The 18,331-nt window shown below is 36.3% G+C and overlaps 1 protein-coding gene across 1 annotated transcript; it reads right to left on the bottom strand.

Moving 5' to 3' along the window:
- Positions 1–9,180: 9,180 nt before the first annotated feature.
- Positions 9,181–16,339, bottom strand: HTATSF1 (HIV-1 Tat specific factor 1; the record flags this gene model as incomplete). The annotated part of the gene is made up of 8 exons (XM_009709442.1): positions 9,181–9,859; positions 10,263–10,400; positions 10,898–10,987; positions 11,505–11,604; positions 13,242–13,405; positions 14,434–14,588; positions 15,767–15,814; positions 16,135–16,339. Coding segments are annotated over 8 exons (1,185 nt in total), but the record flags the coding sequence as incomplete, so codon positions are not given.
- Between the last annotated feature and the right edge of the window lie 1,992 nt (positions 16,340–18,331).

Below are 18,331 nucleotides of genomic sequence, written 5' to 3'. Positions count from 1 at the left end.
TTTTGATAACCAACAGTCCCTGCCAAACAAAAGCAGATCGGTCAAAGAAATATTGTTCAACTTAAAGTGCACAGTCAGTGGTGAGCCCATCTTCCTCCTCAAACTGGTAGGGCCAGAAGAACTGTTACTAGTAAGATTAGATTCTTCATCTGGGTTTCTGTTTCTATGCACCTTTTCTTTACTCATTTCCTTATTATATACTTCTGATACGAAATACTTTAAGTATAAAACAAAAGGAGAAACCTTTCAATAAATAAGTACTACGTTTTTCAGAATTGTGATGGGAGTGCATTTTTCCCAATCAGACAAATTGAGTCCAACTAGTCCTTAACTCCTTCAATGCAGTATCTTTTGCTAGTGAGCTCTAAGTTTGATGTAACTGTACAATATGCAACATTAGCAAGGGATATTGCATCTTCAGAGCAGTGAATGGCTCAGAGATGCAGAGGCCCTGATGGACACCAACCTTGTATGAGTTACCTGTCAATGCCATAGCATCAGCTCTATTGAAAAATAAAATGGGAACCTCTATTCACCAGTTGTCATTTCTCTCTCTGCCTTCATCTATATTTATAACCCTGGGCTTAGGACCCAGTACCGTCCCAATATGCCCTGAGGATGGAACTGTACTAAGAGAACTGAAGCACCTGGACAAATAGTTCAGAGGTTGCATTAGCCCTGGATGAAGTTCAGGGTGAACTTATCAAAATGCTTTGTCCAATTCTGGTTTTTGCATTGTTCAAAACACACATTGATAGAGTGAAAAAAAATATTAAACAACAAATATTCATTGGAACTTAAAATAATAATAGTAACTTTAGATAAGGTGAAGTTTGAAGTACCTTGATCACTGTCAGCACAGACCTCCACAAGGAAAAGACTTCTGAGAGTAGTTAGTTGCTTCACCTGTTAGAAGACGACACTCAGATTAAATTATTGGAAATTAAAATGATGGCAAATTCAGGTGAAAGAAAAACCCAAACAAAAAACCTTTTTTTGTTTGAAACAACTTACCTAGGAATGCGGTGCATCTGCCAGTTGCTTACAACTTTGGTAGCAAGACTGCTAAAACACACACTGTAGCTCAAGCAGAAGTTAAGGATTTAAGGCAGGAATTACTCTAAAATAGTTTGCAGGAAGTCAACAGAAGACTGTAAGATTCCTTTTGTTCTCCTTAAAAATCTCTGCTGCCAGATATGGTAAGAGTCGGACAAGGAACGTCACTGCTTGCCCTGAAGAAGCATCGTTTTTATGTATTTGTGCAGTTTCTGGCCGCAGGGGAGCTAGTTCTACAACCAGAGCTCATACGCTCTGCTGTAATCAAAATCATATTTAGCAATGCTCAGGCTATGAATGCAGTGAGAAGTGCCTGCTGTTTCTATTCAATTTTCCAGTCTCATTGTCAGCTCATCACACTGCATAGCATAATTGATTTACCTTGGTAGCAAAAAGGCGGCTGTTATTTTTCAGAGACCGAGGAAACCTTTGGCTGATAGCCAGTTATGTCAAGCAAAACCTAATGAATCGTTAGATTTGTGTTTCCATCCAACTAACCCTGCAATACGCAGTGTTGCTTAACCTATTCCGATACATTGATCTGATTTCTTTTCTAATCATAAACCCCCCGATCCTCAGAAGCTTCTTAATAAACATTGCACTTATTTCTTACACATGAAAAGACTCCTTAGAATGCAAAGCCAAGTATTCATACATTAAGAAGCATGAGGATTAAGGTTATTCAGCCATAACCTATCCCCCTCTTTATGCCTTCATTTACAAACTTCTTGTCCATGTTTATAATTTGCTTCTATGTCTAGTTTTGCTTGTTACCTCTACCTCGTCCATATTGTCTGTTCAGTTCTCTCCCCTTCATGGTCCCTTACACAGCTAGCCCTAATCCCCTGTTGTCAACTACCAGTTTATGTTCAAACTCAAGAATTCCTCAGTCCTCATCTTAGGATTTCTACTGCTTTGCCCGTCTTGCATCCCTTCCCCAGATTCAGCCTCCAGTCCACCCCAACACAATGGTGGGGATGGGACACATACTGGTTGGTCACCAGTGAGGAAATACTAAGGGGACACTCTGTAACCGTCACCTGATTCAGAAGACAATCTTTCAGAACTTTAAAACTGACTGAACTTTCCCAAACACAGAAAACTTAAACTGAAAAACTTTCCTCCTGATTTACAGACACATTCCCAAGGCCCACGAGGGGAGCAGGAACTAGCACAACCCAGTCAAACAACTGGAAGAACTTCAGGCACAGGAAGAGACACTGTTTTTTCCTAGTCTTGTTTTAGAAAGCAACCCACTGTTTAAGTTAAGAAACTTTCCGGTTGCTCAGTTTGGGGGCAACACTTGCCATTGAAAATTCCAACCCAAGCAGTGAAAGCTTGGCAAAGTCATCAGCAACCATATGGCCTGAGAAAGGACTACATCAAGCCATCTCGACAGCAAGCAGCAAACCAGCTCTTCCTACACTGCTCCACCACTACACATCAACATACAATTTAAAAAGCATTAGCTCTGGCCCAGAGGTCTATTCTTCCTGTTCCTCACTCAGTGCAAGCCTGCCATTGCGTCTTTGTATTGTACCACTTATTAACACATTTAACTTGCTCGTGACATTAATTCTAAGCTCCCTTAGTACCGTTTATTGGTATGTAGCAGTTGTAACACTTGTGTGAACTGTGACCACAGTAGTTACAACGCTAGAAAAATACTTTTTTTTTTTTTAAAGAGTGGTTTTTTTTTTTTTTCCTCATTTCCCTTAAAAACCCCTTGTGCATTCCAACGAGTAGTCATAAGAAGGCTGGATATAACCCAGGTTACATCTCAGTCCTTTCCGTGATCATACACACATGAGGAATCCAGTGTCCCAAATCAGGACTTACATTTGGAGCACTGTGCTCTTCATTACCTGAACTTCACATTCTTCTGCCTTCCAGAAGGAAGTCTGCAAAAGAAGGCAGAAATCCTTCCAATTTGTGTCTGCCCAAACGGTCGTCAAAATATAGTAGAAGTGGAGCTCAGGATGAAACAGACTCAGCTCACCTCACACTACTCTCAGAATGTGTTAATTATGGCAAATAATGCAAGTAATTGTTCAAGTTATTTGTCTTTCAGGTGGACAAGGATGCATGGTCAACATAGGTTTAAGAGACATGCCTGTTGACTGCTCGCCACAAGTGACAACACTTCACAATATTTTTCACATTCCCCACCCTTGCTAGTAGTATTAATTTCCCATCACTTCACCATCAGACAGGGAACTCTTCATTTCATGCAACCCAAACCAGCTTTAAAAACAAATAAAATAAAAAAAATTCTACTTCCCAAGTATTAAGCAATAATTTAACAAGCAGGCATTCTCCTTCATCAAGTATCTTTCAAATACGGAAACATTTGAGAAAGTCAGTGAACGTATGTTGAAACTATCATTGAATTCTCCTACCTTAACTCACTGTCATGAGTGGTGTCACACCAGTAAGATTTTCCAGATTTGGCATGGCCATGCTGTGTCCAGAAGTTTGGGATCCTTCCTCCGGCAGGCTATGCCCACTCTGCAGCGACTGCAGGAGGAGACAAGCAACCTTCATGAACTCCCTACATGCTTTCTAGCCTCTAGCTGCGAGTGAACTAGGCGTTTCCTTCAGCCTATCTGCTAAGAATGCATGAAATGCACTCCAACAAGTCAACCAGGTTAGGAGGTTTCAGGAATGAGGAAAAGAGGATTGTAAGTAGGGTTTTTTTTATGACAATGTGTACACAATAAAGAAGACAGTGTCTGGACTTCGGAAGACTTTAGTGTAAGATGATAAACAAGTTATGGCAGAGAACCAAACTTGGCCAGGATCATAAAAGATTTTCCTACAGCAGGTTATAGTATATTCCATATTAAGTGGGTAACTACAAACATCTACAAGAAGGAAAAGATCATCTGTCTCCATCCCAGATAAACTGGATAACCAATTTTCTCTCTCTTCTTTGCTGGATCTGTTTAAATGACTACAGAAATCTTCAGAAAATAAAAATACCATTCTTGTTCTGTAAGGGCTGTAGCAAGAAACAGATAGTTTGGAGGTTTTTTTGTAGTAAGTTTATCAAAATTACCAAATTGCAGCCATTCCAGAAATGCTGCATCAGGGTCAAATTTGCTAGTCTCAGCTGGAAAAATATACAGGGTAACTACAGTTACCAAACTGGTGACATAAAACATTACATCTTGTATGCAGTTAAGAGTTTGTTTACTCATCCAGAAAGCAGGAGAGCACAATCCAATTCCCTCTGCCTAAATATGTATGAATCCGCCCTCTGCCATCTCCCAAAACAACTTAACTACCAGGCTGTAAGATGTCCCGGGATGGTGCTGAGTCTTTTATTGACACACACTTTGCATAAGCACATTTTCATTGAGAGACAGGCTGGATTCAGATAGATTCGGGCTAGATACAGTCTATCAGTAGGGCAAGCGCTCTCAACATCTCACACATTCATTCTTTGATCCCCTTTTCTAAATTGTTTCATATAGCAGAGATTTCTTCTGCTAAAGCTTTTCAAGACCTCATTCACGAATTTAATCTTAAATTAGCAGTTAAAGCACTCAAACGGTTGTTACATGGCATCAGTTTAAAGCTCCTAGGTGAACACCTCAAGAGCTACTGGGTAAATGGGATTATCACCCCTGTTCCTTTGTAGTATAGTAATTGAAACAACTGATTTCCAGTGCGTTTTAAGCAAAGTGTCAAGCTTTGGAGAAAAAAAAATTTGAAAAAAACCAAACCAAAATCTTCATTTCTGAGAATAAAAACTGAAGTTCTGCTTGTCCTCAAGAAAAGCCCTCCCCAGTCTCAATTATAACTGCGGTGTCTGCAGTCATTCCTCCTGCGCCTTTTATCTTCCATTAACACACCAAGCCAGAATGAAGCCTGAGACAAAACCCACAAAGAGGGAACAAATACCATGTCCCACTGTGAACGCTTACCGTTCTACCAACATGTATACTGCACTCCAGTTGGAAAGCTCTGGCACGTTAACACATATGCTTTATAAACTGAGGTCACTGTGCACCAAATGCTACGGTATCTTTTACTGAGGAAAAAAGTAAGACAAATACATTATCTCACAACTAATCAGAAAAGACTTGTTTTGTTCACGAGTTTGTTTATTAAAAAGGTAGTATAAAACACAACCCCTTTAAGAAACAAAATTGAAGACAAATCAAGAGATTCTCAGATGCTGTCACAGGTCTAGATATTATTTAAATATGATTTTTTAAAAATGTTGGTTTTCTAAAGGATAAATGAAAATGATCAATTTATTGAAAGAAAATAACCTGTCAGAAAAATTCCAAGTTAACTTACTGAAAAGTTTACTCTAACAATATACTTTCGTATTACAGAATGAGCAAAAATCAATTTGCTGCAAAAGATTTCATAATTCTATATTTTACAGAACTTTCAGAGCATCCTGACAGTAAGACTTCAAGTCTTGTATAATGACCACTGAAATACACACAAGTCAAATCAACACAAGTACAGTACACAACTTACATAATTCATTTATCATACTGCAGTATGTTTCCTCAAATTCAGAAATGAGATTTTTAAATCCAATTAAAATCTATAGATATGTATTTTTAATATATATATATTTAAGAATTTGGTTAGGTTATACAGTTCAAGAATTCAGGGTATGGATATCGACCTTACTGGAAAATTTAAAGGCAAGTTTGGGTTTCTATGAAGCATCCAATACCTTTAAGTTTTCTTAAGTGAATTAAGCTAAGTATTTGTAATTGTAAATAGATTAATCTTAACTTAATAATGTCTAGGACATGTTTTAGCTAAAATGCACTGCATTTAATGTACTAACAATCTTAAGTGAATTGCAATCCTCATACAAAACGTAAGTTGTATGAGGGACTGAAATTCAATTTTAAAAAGTAATTTAAAAAAGCAGGAGAAACAGATAAACATTTTGATGCAAAATGAAACTAATTCTCTCTTTACAGCTGTATATGAACATTCGAGAACCTGCTACAACTTAGGTGCCTTTTCTTTTGGGGTCTTTTGTTTCCAGATGTCTACTTTGGCCTTGCTGCTTAAACTGTGTAATCTCTGATGAATACTTGTAACTCCGTACAATTACCTTGCCAGCAAACCACTAAACAGCATTTGGTTGTAAAGCAAACTACCAATATATCTTGAAGATAAGCAACTGATTTTGTATTGTATGGTTAAGAAAGTGATTATCTATGTCAAATTACACTGAAGTACCAGTTAATACCCTTTCCCTGCTGTTATATTTAAGTGGTTTCACATCCATTTTGTTACACTGTATGAATTAGTAGAAACAGCTATTTGTCTAGTTCAGAATTTAGCAACAATGATTATCCACAAATTGTTTCAACCTGCTGCTAGTTATTGTTTTCATAATACACACAGGGAAGGAGACAGCTTTTCTTAAAATGAACCTCTCACCAAAAGCCTAGGGATGAAGGAACATGCAGTATACTGGAACACTGGAATGGAACCTAAGAAAAATTAGAAAGTGAGCAAAAAGTTTGATTTTGTCACTTCTAATGAGCAAGACAGGTCATTAGAAGGCACTTTTAATTAAAGAACAAATACGGTGAAAATCGCATTAGGGATCTAACTTCTTATCAATTTATTTATGATGCTGCTCAGTTGGAAAACATGTAAGTTTAAAAGGCAACTCAAGCTTGTCCAGCTTCAGATTTGTTAAAATTTGGTATTAAACATTACTGCTCTATACTACAAGATTTTCATAAGCATACTTCAAAATAGTAATTTTCTTTTGTGAAAATTTTTTACTTATGTTCAGATTAATTTATAAAAATTTGCATTATTTAAAAAAGGAAAACATCAAAAGAATTCGGTCTCAATGAAAATCTGCTGAAAAGAAAGTCACAGCTGCATTAACCTCTCCATCAACTATGAAATGCCTCAGTAACTCAATGAATAGTTTATAAAAATATATTTTTACATTTTACTGGGGAATAACAGAGGTAGACAAAAGGAAAATACCAGTTTGAGTGTAATGCTGCACTTCAGAACAACATATTTGCATGGAAAACCAGCTTTTATTTTCTTAAGAATCCTAGTTAATAGGAAAGCCAGTAAAGCATTTGGTCTCAGTCTTTGTCGGTGCTCTACTTCAGTGTGAAGTCTAGAGGAAAATGTGAGAAGACTAACATCACCTTTGACTTTGAAGCAAGCCAATCAAATTTGTACATCAATCGGAGAGAGGAAGGTTACTGCACATATAATGATTCTTTATTTTTCAAAGTCTTTTTTCAAACACTAACACTAACCTTATTTTTTTACATCTCATACCATGATAAGGCTTCATAGAACTGTACAGTTTTTATACATTTGTCAGTAAGTTTCCCTATATCAGTTGCAATTCCACTGTAAAACAGGTGACTTTATACTGAATAGAGTGCTATATGACTAGGCTCTCTTAAAAAAAAGAAAACAAAACAAAAAGCTAACAAAACACAATAGTCCAACAAATCTAAAGCCTGGAGTCTAGAAGCTGGAAGAGAAAAAAGGAGCACTGAAAGCAATATCCACCATACTAAAATACACTCTTCATACGCTAAAACTTCCAGCCTCAAAGGTCTGTGGTGCTTGTTACCAATAAAAATACCTAAGGCAGAACCAACACAACCCAGAGATGTAATCTGAATATGCCACTATGTGCAGCAACAAACCAGGCAGTATTTCAGATTCCCTGAATTGTTCAAACACCTGTTTTGCTGAAACATACAATTCAACACTTCTGAAGATGAGAAAATGGTCTTTCTTAGCTGGCAAGAGTTACAGCTCTTTACAATGCAACTCAAAACTGGAAATTTGTCATGCCAGCTTATGAGTCCCCAGACTTCTAAACCGTGAATTCAAATATCATCTCTATTGTAAGACCAGATATTTTGTCACAAAAAGGTATAATTTATAACCACAGTGGTAAGCATTACTTAGATGCTCAGGTTGGCATAGCTACCCATACATATTGATTACATATTTAAAAAAAACCCCAAACCTCCAAAAAGACCCAGAACTTAGAGTACCATATAGACTTCTGGAAAAAATATAGATGGTCATTTCAGAGCACAAAGTTTGAAAATACCAATGTTCATTGTATTCTGAATACTTCAGGATGGAAATATAAGAATTAACATCTATGGTTTCTCGCAATCCAATATGAATTAAAAAAATTCAAAAGATCCTCCTTACAAATGTGCACTAGTAACCATCCATATGAACAGCGTGCTATGAATTTAGCACCAATATTTTAATTGTTTAGTGCTTAAACCCACATTCTTCTATCTTTAGGTATCAAAATAATGGGATTCTAAATTAAGAATGACTATGCCCAAAAGGGCTCCTCCAAAGCTATTTCTGAAAGCCTGCCACTTATTAAGATATCCAAAGTTAGAATGTCTTCTAAATCCTTCCTTTTGGAAATATTTCTAAGAGGGCGAGCATTTGCTTTTTCCATGTAAAAAGAGTATTATTTGAAAGCATATTTTCAAGTATTCTAACTTTTGCACAACAAACTGTAGTTCAAGTTGCCAAAAGCCTTTAAATTTTATGAAATAATGGCAGATCCTCCCCACTCTGAAGAGCATGTATGACTAAACTAAAACACTGAAGAGAACTCACACTCACCATTCTAACAAAGTTAAATGAAAACCTTTACTCTAGTATTAAAGCAAAAACTAAACAAAGCCAACACATCAATCAAAAGCCTATTTTGCATACCTACTGTATACAGACCATGAGAGCTTAAGATCAGTATTATTTCATTATGGCCTAGAATGTGTGTGCTCATGCATTTCTAGTCTCCTTGACATAATTCCAGCCTCAACAGAACATATAAGCAACAAGAGAAGATCTAAACAGGGGAAGAAAAAAATAATTTACTGAATGCTGTGATTGAATAATCTATCTACACTCAGTTTAAATTATGTTGGCTATGGCAACATTGTTTGTTTTCCACTTCCTTTAAGTTTGTGACTTGGTACTACTGTTATCATTTGCTACTTAATGCATAGCAACAACCCAATGCATTCCCCCTGTATGCATCACAGCATCTGTTCCATAAAATGATCCGAAGTACTCAGGACAAAAATAATTTTTAAGGATTAGATACTGAGTTCCAAGGGGTACAGGAAAATTAACAGTAAAATCCACAAATCTTGTAATAGCTTTGCATTATTTAAGTTACATATAGTTACATAAACTGAAGGGTTCGAACATATTTCACACATACATAATGAAACACTGACAAGCATAGTTAAAACAAAAAAAGTCTGATGAATTTTACTGCATTCTTGGCAACTTGAGTTACTTTACCTGAACAGCCAATTAATACAAACTTTTAGAACCTCATTAAATACTACTTTTAATGAAAACTTCAAAGCACACAGTTGATGACATTCTAATATGTATATATTCATATGAATATTGTCTGCAGTCACCCTGAAGAAAGGGATAAACTCAAGCATCACCCTAAAAACTATGCTTTCATAAAGCATTAAAGATGTTATGTATCTGCTTCAACATCACTGCCTGCAAGGCTGCTGTCTGTAGATGGAGCACCATCTTCATTAATGCCCTCACCATTATTCTCCCTCTTATGGCCTTCATCATATACATCCTCCTTAGATGTGTCATTAACTTTCGAAGGTTGTTTGCCTTCAGGCATTTTAACACTACTTGTCGCGGAATCTGAATCAGATGTAGTTTGCTGCTCCTTTGCATCAGGATCCTCTAAAAACGATCCCCACACCTTGAGCCTTTCTTCTCTTTCTCTTGCAGTCTCCTCCACCTATTAAAGATAGGTTTATACACATCATTACAAAGTCATACTTGTAAAAATGAGTATTCACACAGATAAAATTACACAAACATTTTTATTGCAGTAGTATCTCTAGATTTTATTAGGCCCTGTTGACTCTGAACTAATGATCTGTACATCCAGTGGCTAATCCTCTAAGTTGACATCTCCAACACATAATTTTTTACATCAAACAGGTCCTTCACATTTTTACTAAACTGAATAATTAAGGATGATTTTTTAGAGACATCCTAGCAGTCTTTGAGGAGAAGCAAGACAGGGCAGGGCTGGGCAGGGGAAGGGTATGGGGATGGGAACATGAAGAACTTCTCAAATTAAAACAGATTTACAGTTTGGAAGAAATATTTGATAAAATAGGACCATGCAAGGCTACCTGATAATCCGTTACACCATCCCATGTTTCAGCACTGAGCTGACGGCCGCCAAACCACCTGCCATTTAGAGTTAGCTTGCACAGATCAGCTTCTGTTGCTTCTTTAAATGACACAGAAGCCACGCCATCAGGGTGTCGCTGCAAGAAGAGACAACTTTCATTAAATAGTTTTCTAAATAGTTATTTATTCCAACATCTTTTAGATTGTGTTACAAATTCAACCAGGATATAGCTCCATCCTGATCATACATGATCATGTTTGAAAAATTCAATTTCCAAGTTTACACCTTTTGTTCTACTGGTACACAGAACAGACTTTTTGAACACAGAAAACAAACAAATGTTTCAGCTAGTTTAGCTACAAACAAATGTATTTATAAACTTTCAAACTTGTGACATGTACATAAGTTAGCGGGAAGAGTTAGTTTGCCTTCACATAAGCTGAAGTAGATACGTGTTTAGGAGTTAATTTCCAAAACAGTTCATCTTAAAATACTGAAAGATTATGTCAATCTTCCATGAAATAAACTCACAAAACCAAATAAATGCTCCACTCGTATTTAAAGAATCCTAAACACTTTGCACATTTACACATTACATCAATTCTGCCAACACAACATATAAAAAATACCTACATCAAATATGAGAACCTTCTTTACTTGACCAAACTTTTCACATTCTGTCCGCAGATCTTCTCTGATCTCATTTAACACTAAGGGATCCTCCTGCAATCCAATCACACAGGTTAAATTAAACAGAAGCACGTACTTCTCTCAGCTTTATTTTTGCTCAATCACCAATGGAACACGTCTGCCAATCTATTAAAAGTTCATAAATTAAGTGTTGTTATGCTGCATTTTCAAAGCCACTTGGAAGTTGGCAGAGCCCTTATTTGAATTTAATAAATGCTACTTATTAATAAGGCTATTTTGTGCTGGTTTCTCCATTCTAACATAGTTACCATTTACTCCTCTTTCGATTCCAAAAAGGAATATTGTCAGGATATACACAATGAAAAAGGTCGATTTGAAAAATACATTCTTATCAACATCTTTTTCTTACTTTCTGGAATAGTTTAATGAATTTTAAGCAGATGCTTGGCACAGGAAAAAAACCCTGCCCAAACAGTAAGTTTAATTTTGTTCTCATCTCCTTAGAATTTCACTAAAATTCTTATGCCAGAAAGATCAGACAACGTTAACAGCACAATCTACAGCAGCAAACTGCTGTACCTCTTCCTACCTCAAAGTCCTTTGGGTGAAACATATTCCTGATAATAACGATGCGCTCATGTCGCATTCGAGTTGCGCCATCTTTCTTCTCAGGCCTCCAATCCAGCTGTCTAATGAAATGAAGCAACAGTAAGAAGATATTGTTGCGGCTCTCTTCAGTTTCTACAAGTATTTGTTGAAAAAAAATCATTAATTTGGCATTTCTTGCAATACATCAACTAAAACATGTATTTTGACACAAAGAGTTAAATTATTCTTCTAAAAAAATGCAATAATCACTCACTTTTTTGACAAAGCAGTTGAGGATTTAAGGTACTTAAATGCTCATAGAGGGAATATAAATTATTTTCAAAATCAAAGCATTTTCTTGAACACTGAAAAAATAATCTTTAAGTTTTAAATCCTTCCTAATATCAGCCCAGACACAGGAATCAGCTGCTACCAAGTATAATGTCAACATTTTACCATTTTTTCCTAACTTATTTTGTAAGAAAGGCAATTCACTATTCCCTATGACAAAATTTTACTGCTCTTATTCAAACAAACACACAAGAACACCTTGGGTCTTACGCAGGTATTGCTGCAGGATATATTTTGTTCCACAGTGTACAGAGCCACTGCCACAAACTAGCAATGTAACTCGGGGCATCTGTTCTGTGACTTTGCCTTCTCATGAAAAACATTACTTCTCGTAGAAATGCCTACTTCATATCCCATTACAAAAAAGGGACACATTCACCTACACTTTCAAATCTTGAAATCTTGTATTTGAGGCAGGAGGAATCTTGTTTAAGTTCCTTCTCGTACCTGATACTTCAGCTGAAGAAAACTTGGATTTCCAATGAAGGTAGTTTTGCAAGTAAACTATGCTCTTCAACCCAAAAGGAACATCAACTGAAGTCAGTTTATTCACACAAATCACGGCCAAATGCAATTTCATTATTTTCATACTTCTCTCTCCACACTGGAGACTTCTTACAGCAAGAGCTGGCAATGTATCTTTGAGGAAGATAAGTTTCAAGCTACTTTTATTTTTAATTGGTAAGATATCAAGTAGCCTTTGGTCCCTTTAACTATGGCAAAGTACTTCTGCATTACTAAATAAAATGTTTAGCTGAATGCTGCTTTCATTAAAATATTAAGAGTCTTATGTACTCAAACTTCTTTCTTCTTTAATCTGCATCTTCTTGGTTCCAAAAGGCAGAAAACCAATTTTAAAGTGACAAAAAGCAATGAATCTAAGTACAATTAAAAAAAAAAAAGTACATTTTATACCAGAGAGAGATGTCTGGGGGAATCTCCAGAGACATTTTAATATTTGGTCCTATGGAAGGTAGCACCTCTTGTCCTTTGAAATTAGTAAAGCATGGTACAAACAATATGTGGACAGCCAGAGTGTTATTATCTTATAAAAGCAAGCCCAGATACCGTGACAGGATTTGCACACTCTCACACACTAAGAAAAGAAGTCTTTTATCCTCCCAGAGTTGTAATATTTTCTTCTGTATCTGAAAGGACCCTGGTTCCCTATGTATTATTTTACTGTGTCAATCACGAAGAAGTTCATTATGTCAACATTTAATTTAGGAGTTCCTCCCCTTCAAATGTGTATTATTTAAGCTATTTTGCTGTCAGATAAGACTTCCAATGTTTGCATAACTCTTAGCATTGCGTTTGAAAGAAAGTTGCGCTTTACGAATAGCACTTAGAATTCAAGCAGTATTTTACTGAAATAAAAAATACAAACTTCTGCTGTTGAGACAACTTCTTCTTGTAGTCTTTACATTTCTTCTTCTTTTTGCTTGCATCATACTCCCCCTTCAGTTGAAACTTTGCAACTTCAACATGTAATTTATAGCCTCTAATTTCTGCCTCATCCAGAAGTCTCAGGGCAAGTTGAACTGATTCTCTCTATTTGAAGACACAACAGAGCACAAGCTTTAAAGCACATGGCAGTCAAATTATTGCAATAACACTTAATTAAGAATATTGTACTAAGAATAAATTCCCTGTCACCGAAAACCGTAATGCCGTATCTCTACCAAGTCTCTTGATGCACAGCTGGCAATGCTTGCTTTATCAAAATTAGGTCTTTCTTCACCACTGTTATAGCAGATTAATGCTCCCAAAAGCAACTGCACACATTTCATTCAAATATGTCATAGAAACTGATCTGCAACGGTCAACCAAGCTGATAAAATTAAAATTGAGAACAAAAAAACTTCAGGGGGCTGATTTTCTATAAAGCTTGCATCACTTTTCCAAGAACAGCAGATGTTGAGGCTCTTAAGTAATTTTTCACTTTTTCCTAAAAGTCTGCAGTGGAGACTGTCTCTATACTTGTGCACTAAACAGCCCTAACTACTAAAATTACAAAACTAGCACAGACTACAAGGCAGATGATGTAGTACTGCCTGGTGTTCCTTGCAGAATCAAAGCACATGGCACTTGCAAGCACTAACTTTCCAAATGATTCAGAAGTGAAACACATGAAGGAAACACTACTGCAGTCTAAACTTTTATAGGTTAATATAGAATGCAAGAACAGTTCTGAACTTAACCAGTTCTCAACCAAAAGCTGTAAATACAGGACTACAGTATGTTCCTTCCTGTCTCTTATTTTTGTATGCTTGGTCACACAGTGGCATATTTTCAAAGTAAAAGGTGAAGAGGTCCCCCATTTCACCCCAGAATCACTGGCATTCAAGATAGGAACACATACAGACATGTTCAGCAGGTATTAGGGACATTTTCATGGGGAGGAAACGAATGAGGTGCACAACCAGATAAGTAGATGTTTCTGGAATAAATCTTTAAAACAGACACACAAATTTTAAGTTATACTTTAGAAATTTCAAGAAGCTTCTGAATATGATTCTGAAACAGTGGCCACAAGTTCTTTAACAGGAAGAAAAACTGCATTTCAGTGCACCACTGACCTTTAGATAGCAACAGAGGCCATCTCCTTTAAGATTTCCTTCCTTATCTTTGTACAGTTTGATTTTGTGTTCTTCTGTCTGAGGATCTCGCATAATGATACCACATTTTGACATGACTTGTATAAATTCATCTTTTGTAATGTCTGGAGGTAAACCTGCAAAATAAATTAAAACAGAAGCCTTGAGTACATTCATTTTTCTTTAAAATCTCATTACAACAAAAATCCCACAGTGTTTCTTTAAACAAAAGATGTCAAACTTAAGGACAAAATTTTACATACACCATAAGAAACCACTGCCCTTGGGACCATTATTTTTAGTATTACCTTTAAACATTACTTCATACCAGTAGTTCAAAAATCCTTTCACTTTTTAATAGGTGCAACATACAACAACATCATTGTGCTCCCTAATATGCAGACCTAGAGCTTTAGTGCTATACCTGATACTGACGCTGCAGTGGACACGATGGCCTATGCGAATGTAACTATCCTGCCCAAGTTTTAAGTTCCACTGCACCTCTAGGGATCGAAGATAAAAAAAGAGTCCCAGCCTATAAACAGATAAGTATTTTCTCCACCCACAAATCTGACAGAAAAAGCAACTGATAATGTATGGAGTTTTTGAAGTCTGAACTTTGAATTGCGGTCAAGAAAACAAAAAATAACAAAATGGAGGAGAAAATTATACGAATGTTCTATGCTAGTTCAGCCTAGATGAAGATTTTTAAGAATTCAAGCCTGTGCATTTCTGTGACTGCTCAGAACCACCAAATGTGCTTTTGTGGATGCACCCAAAGATAACACCCCAACATCCAGAACAGGTAGAGAAATATTATAATAAATGCACACACAGTTTCATTTGAGGTTCCCCATTACTTGCTCATTCTATTCCTAGCTCTTTTTTTTTGTGCTTACTGTTTCCTCCTCATCTAATAATTTAATTACATATTTATTACATTAAATAAAAGACTAAAATATTAGGTGATGTGTGTACTCAATGCACTATCTTGCTATAAAGTTGTTAGCCTATTCTATAGCAGCTCACAGAAATTATTTTTCTTGGCTGTAGCTTACTTAAAAACAATTAGAAACTTGGCTGACACAGCTCAAAGAATATCACCGTTAAAAGATAAAAGCATGGAACGTGTCCCTTGCATTACTTTCCCACATCTGCAATTTAAAGGTCACAAAGACATTATGCGGTCAGGAACATAACGTTAAGTAGCTTGCAAGTGGCAGACTGAATAGGTAATATTAGAAGTCAGTGAGATACATACAAGTCTCCTCTACCATCTTTAGCTCAAAGCAGATAAAAAAATGCTGTTACTTACCAGTCACATAAACATTTGTGTTTCTGTCTTCTTCAACATGAAACCATCCTAAAAACAAGAGTTTTAATTCAGTTATGCCAATATATTAAACATGGGAGCATACACTAATGTTCACATTCCATAAGACTTCTAAGAATTTCTGCTTGCTGACTGGAAAAGCTCTTAACATGCCTTAATTTGCCTTTTTTCCCATCTTGTATACGGACTTAGGAGGATACCTACGAAGTACATACAATTTCAAAACCATTCTGGAAATTTTCAGAACCACCCATATCCTTGCTGTACATGATAACACTGAACAATTGCCAGTCTCCACTCAGTACTATACTGGGTGCAGCCTACACAGAGGGAAACCCTTTGTCACTTACCTGGCTCAAGCTTCCGTTTTTCCGCTTTTTGTTTTGGATCCGTTTGTTGTGGTCTTTTCTCATTTGCGGACGGTTGTGTTCCTGATGTCTTAGAACTTACTGGTTGCTTACTTTCAGTTGCTGTGCCAGAGGTAGAGGAACTGTCCTTATCATCTGCATGAAAGCCATAGTTGGCATGATATGTTGCCAGGAAATCTTCTGTTATCTGAAAAGAAATTAGGAAAATTAATGCAAAATTCCAAAGAACTACAAATTCAGGTTTGTAAGTGTTCTAATGTTAGCTAGATGATGGTCATTTTCTAATCCAGCAACAAAGCAAATGACTATTTTAAAACTGTTTTAAAATCATCTTTGTAAAGCCATACACACAATAAGAACAGTCAGTTCAGGCGTTACCTGAACTAGACTAACATACTAATTCCATACACCACATGAAGTTTTTAAACAAACATTTCATGAGTTCTGCCTTTTTTCAAGCAAAGCCTTCTGCTTTCCACTTAAATTGGATTTGCCTGAAGGACAGAAACCAAGTGCTCCTGACCACGTTGAAGAGAAAGTGACACTGATGGTAAGCCACAATTTATCTACAGATGATGAATGACTGACACTTGTAGGCACTTGCCTTTTCATAAAAACATGTTCAAAAATGACATATATTTGTGTTGACAGACAATAAATGCAGTTAAATGGAGATATACCTTAACACACTGTTTATAAGGCCATACATTCTACTTTATATCCTACTAATAGATAAATAATTAGCTTGCTTTTTTCTAAAGAGAGACTACATTTGGATAAAATATAATACTGGTTATTTATAAACCAAAACAAAAACCCCCTGCAAATTACACCCAGTATCTCCAGCCAGGTAAATTTTAATCCCAGCCACTAGTAATAACATGCAAAGAGATAATACATCATCACTGCTTTTGCTAGCATCACTGCACCATTAAGTATTTTCTAAAGTTACCCACTCCAAAATGATTTATTCCAAAAGCTGAGCCTTCATCTTTGAAAATTTTATCTGACTTTGACCTGTGCTGCACTTGCTTCATCTGTATGCAAAAGGGAACAAAACCTAATGTCATTAAGCTATTGTTAGAAAGCGACACAACAGACAGTAGTAAGTGTCAATGATGATAAATCAATCTCCTATCTTCCATCATGGTCGTGACTTGAAGCTTGACGTTTCAACTCCAAGCATTTATTATGACAAATCAAAAATGCAGAATTGACAGTAACAGGCCTGTCACAAATAACACAAGATGCTGTGGAGGCCCATATAACTTAAAAGTTTAGCATGAAATAGCTCCTACACTAAACAAGATTTGCAACACATCTTGATCAGGAATGTAAGCGGCTGCTCTTACAGACATGACATAACACAATGTCAGGTGAAAGGAAGACTACAACCACCTTCAGTGAAGAAGACTGTTCTAATCAGATGCATTATATTTGACACTAGCCATCTTAGCAGATCCTTATTTTCACAGTTGATGAAATCCAGAGAATTAAGAAGCTTTTACATTTTCTGGTGAACAATACTATTCATTTTCATCAGAGACCCTACTGATAAATTAGTGATTAAATCTGCGACAACTAGCCACCGTCCTGCAGGAGTATTATTTTTCAACTTCAGGGGGAACTGCATTCTCATGTAAAGTTAAATTTATTCTTAGCAAATTACCTACCCTGGACTGTCAAATTTTGCCAGTCAATAACAAAAGCTTCTTTTTCATAATATGCTATCATCCTACCATACATACCATTAGAACTACAATTCAAAACACGTTTTTGCAAGCATAAAGGAATTTATACAAGTATACAGGCTTTTATTGGAACTTATGCCATGCCTGCATGGAAAACAAGCACTCACAGAATTCCTTACTTGAGGCTTCAATCCAGCGGGGAACATCACAGAAAGAGATCAGTTCTATCTTCATACCCACACAGTTGTACAGTTTGGGGCAATTAAGCTTACAGGAAAAGAAATACAATACTACAGGGTATGCTAGCATGTAATTAACTACTGGTCACACTGAAATGGAAAGGAATAGATTAACCAAATGAAGAACAGATACCCTACACTTACAGAAGACATCCAACGTCTGTTTTTTTCATTGCAAGTGATGAAGGTAGGCAGATTAATTCAACACGTGATTTTGTGCTATGTCTGTGAAGGACTATAAAAAGTTGG

The sequence above is a fragment of the Cariama cristata genome, unplaced genomic scaffold (assembly GCF_000690535.1).
Source record: "Cariama cristata isolate BGI_N322 unplaced genomic scaffold, ASM69053v1 scaffold20170, whole genome shotgun sequence".
In the NCBI taxonomy this organism is placed as follows: domain Eukaryota; kingdom Metazoa; phylum Chordata; class Aves; order Cariamiformes; family Cariamidae; genus Cariama; species Cariama cristata.
Note: the sequence above shows the minus strand (reverse complement) of the source record. Positions and strands in the feature narration are given on the sequence as shown.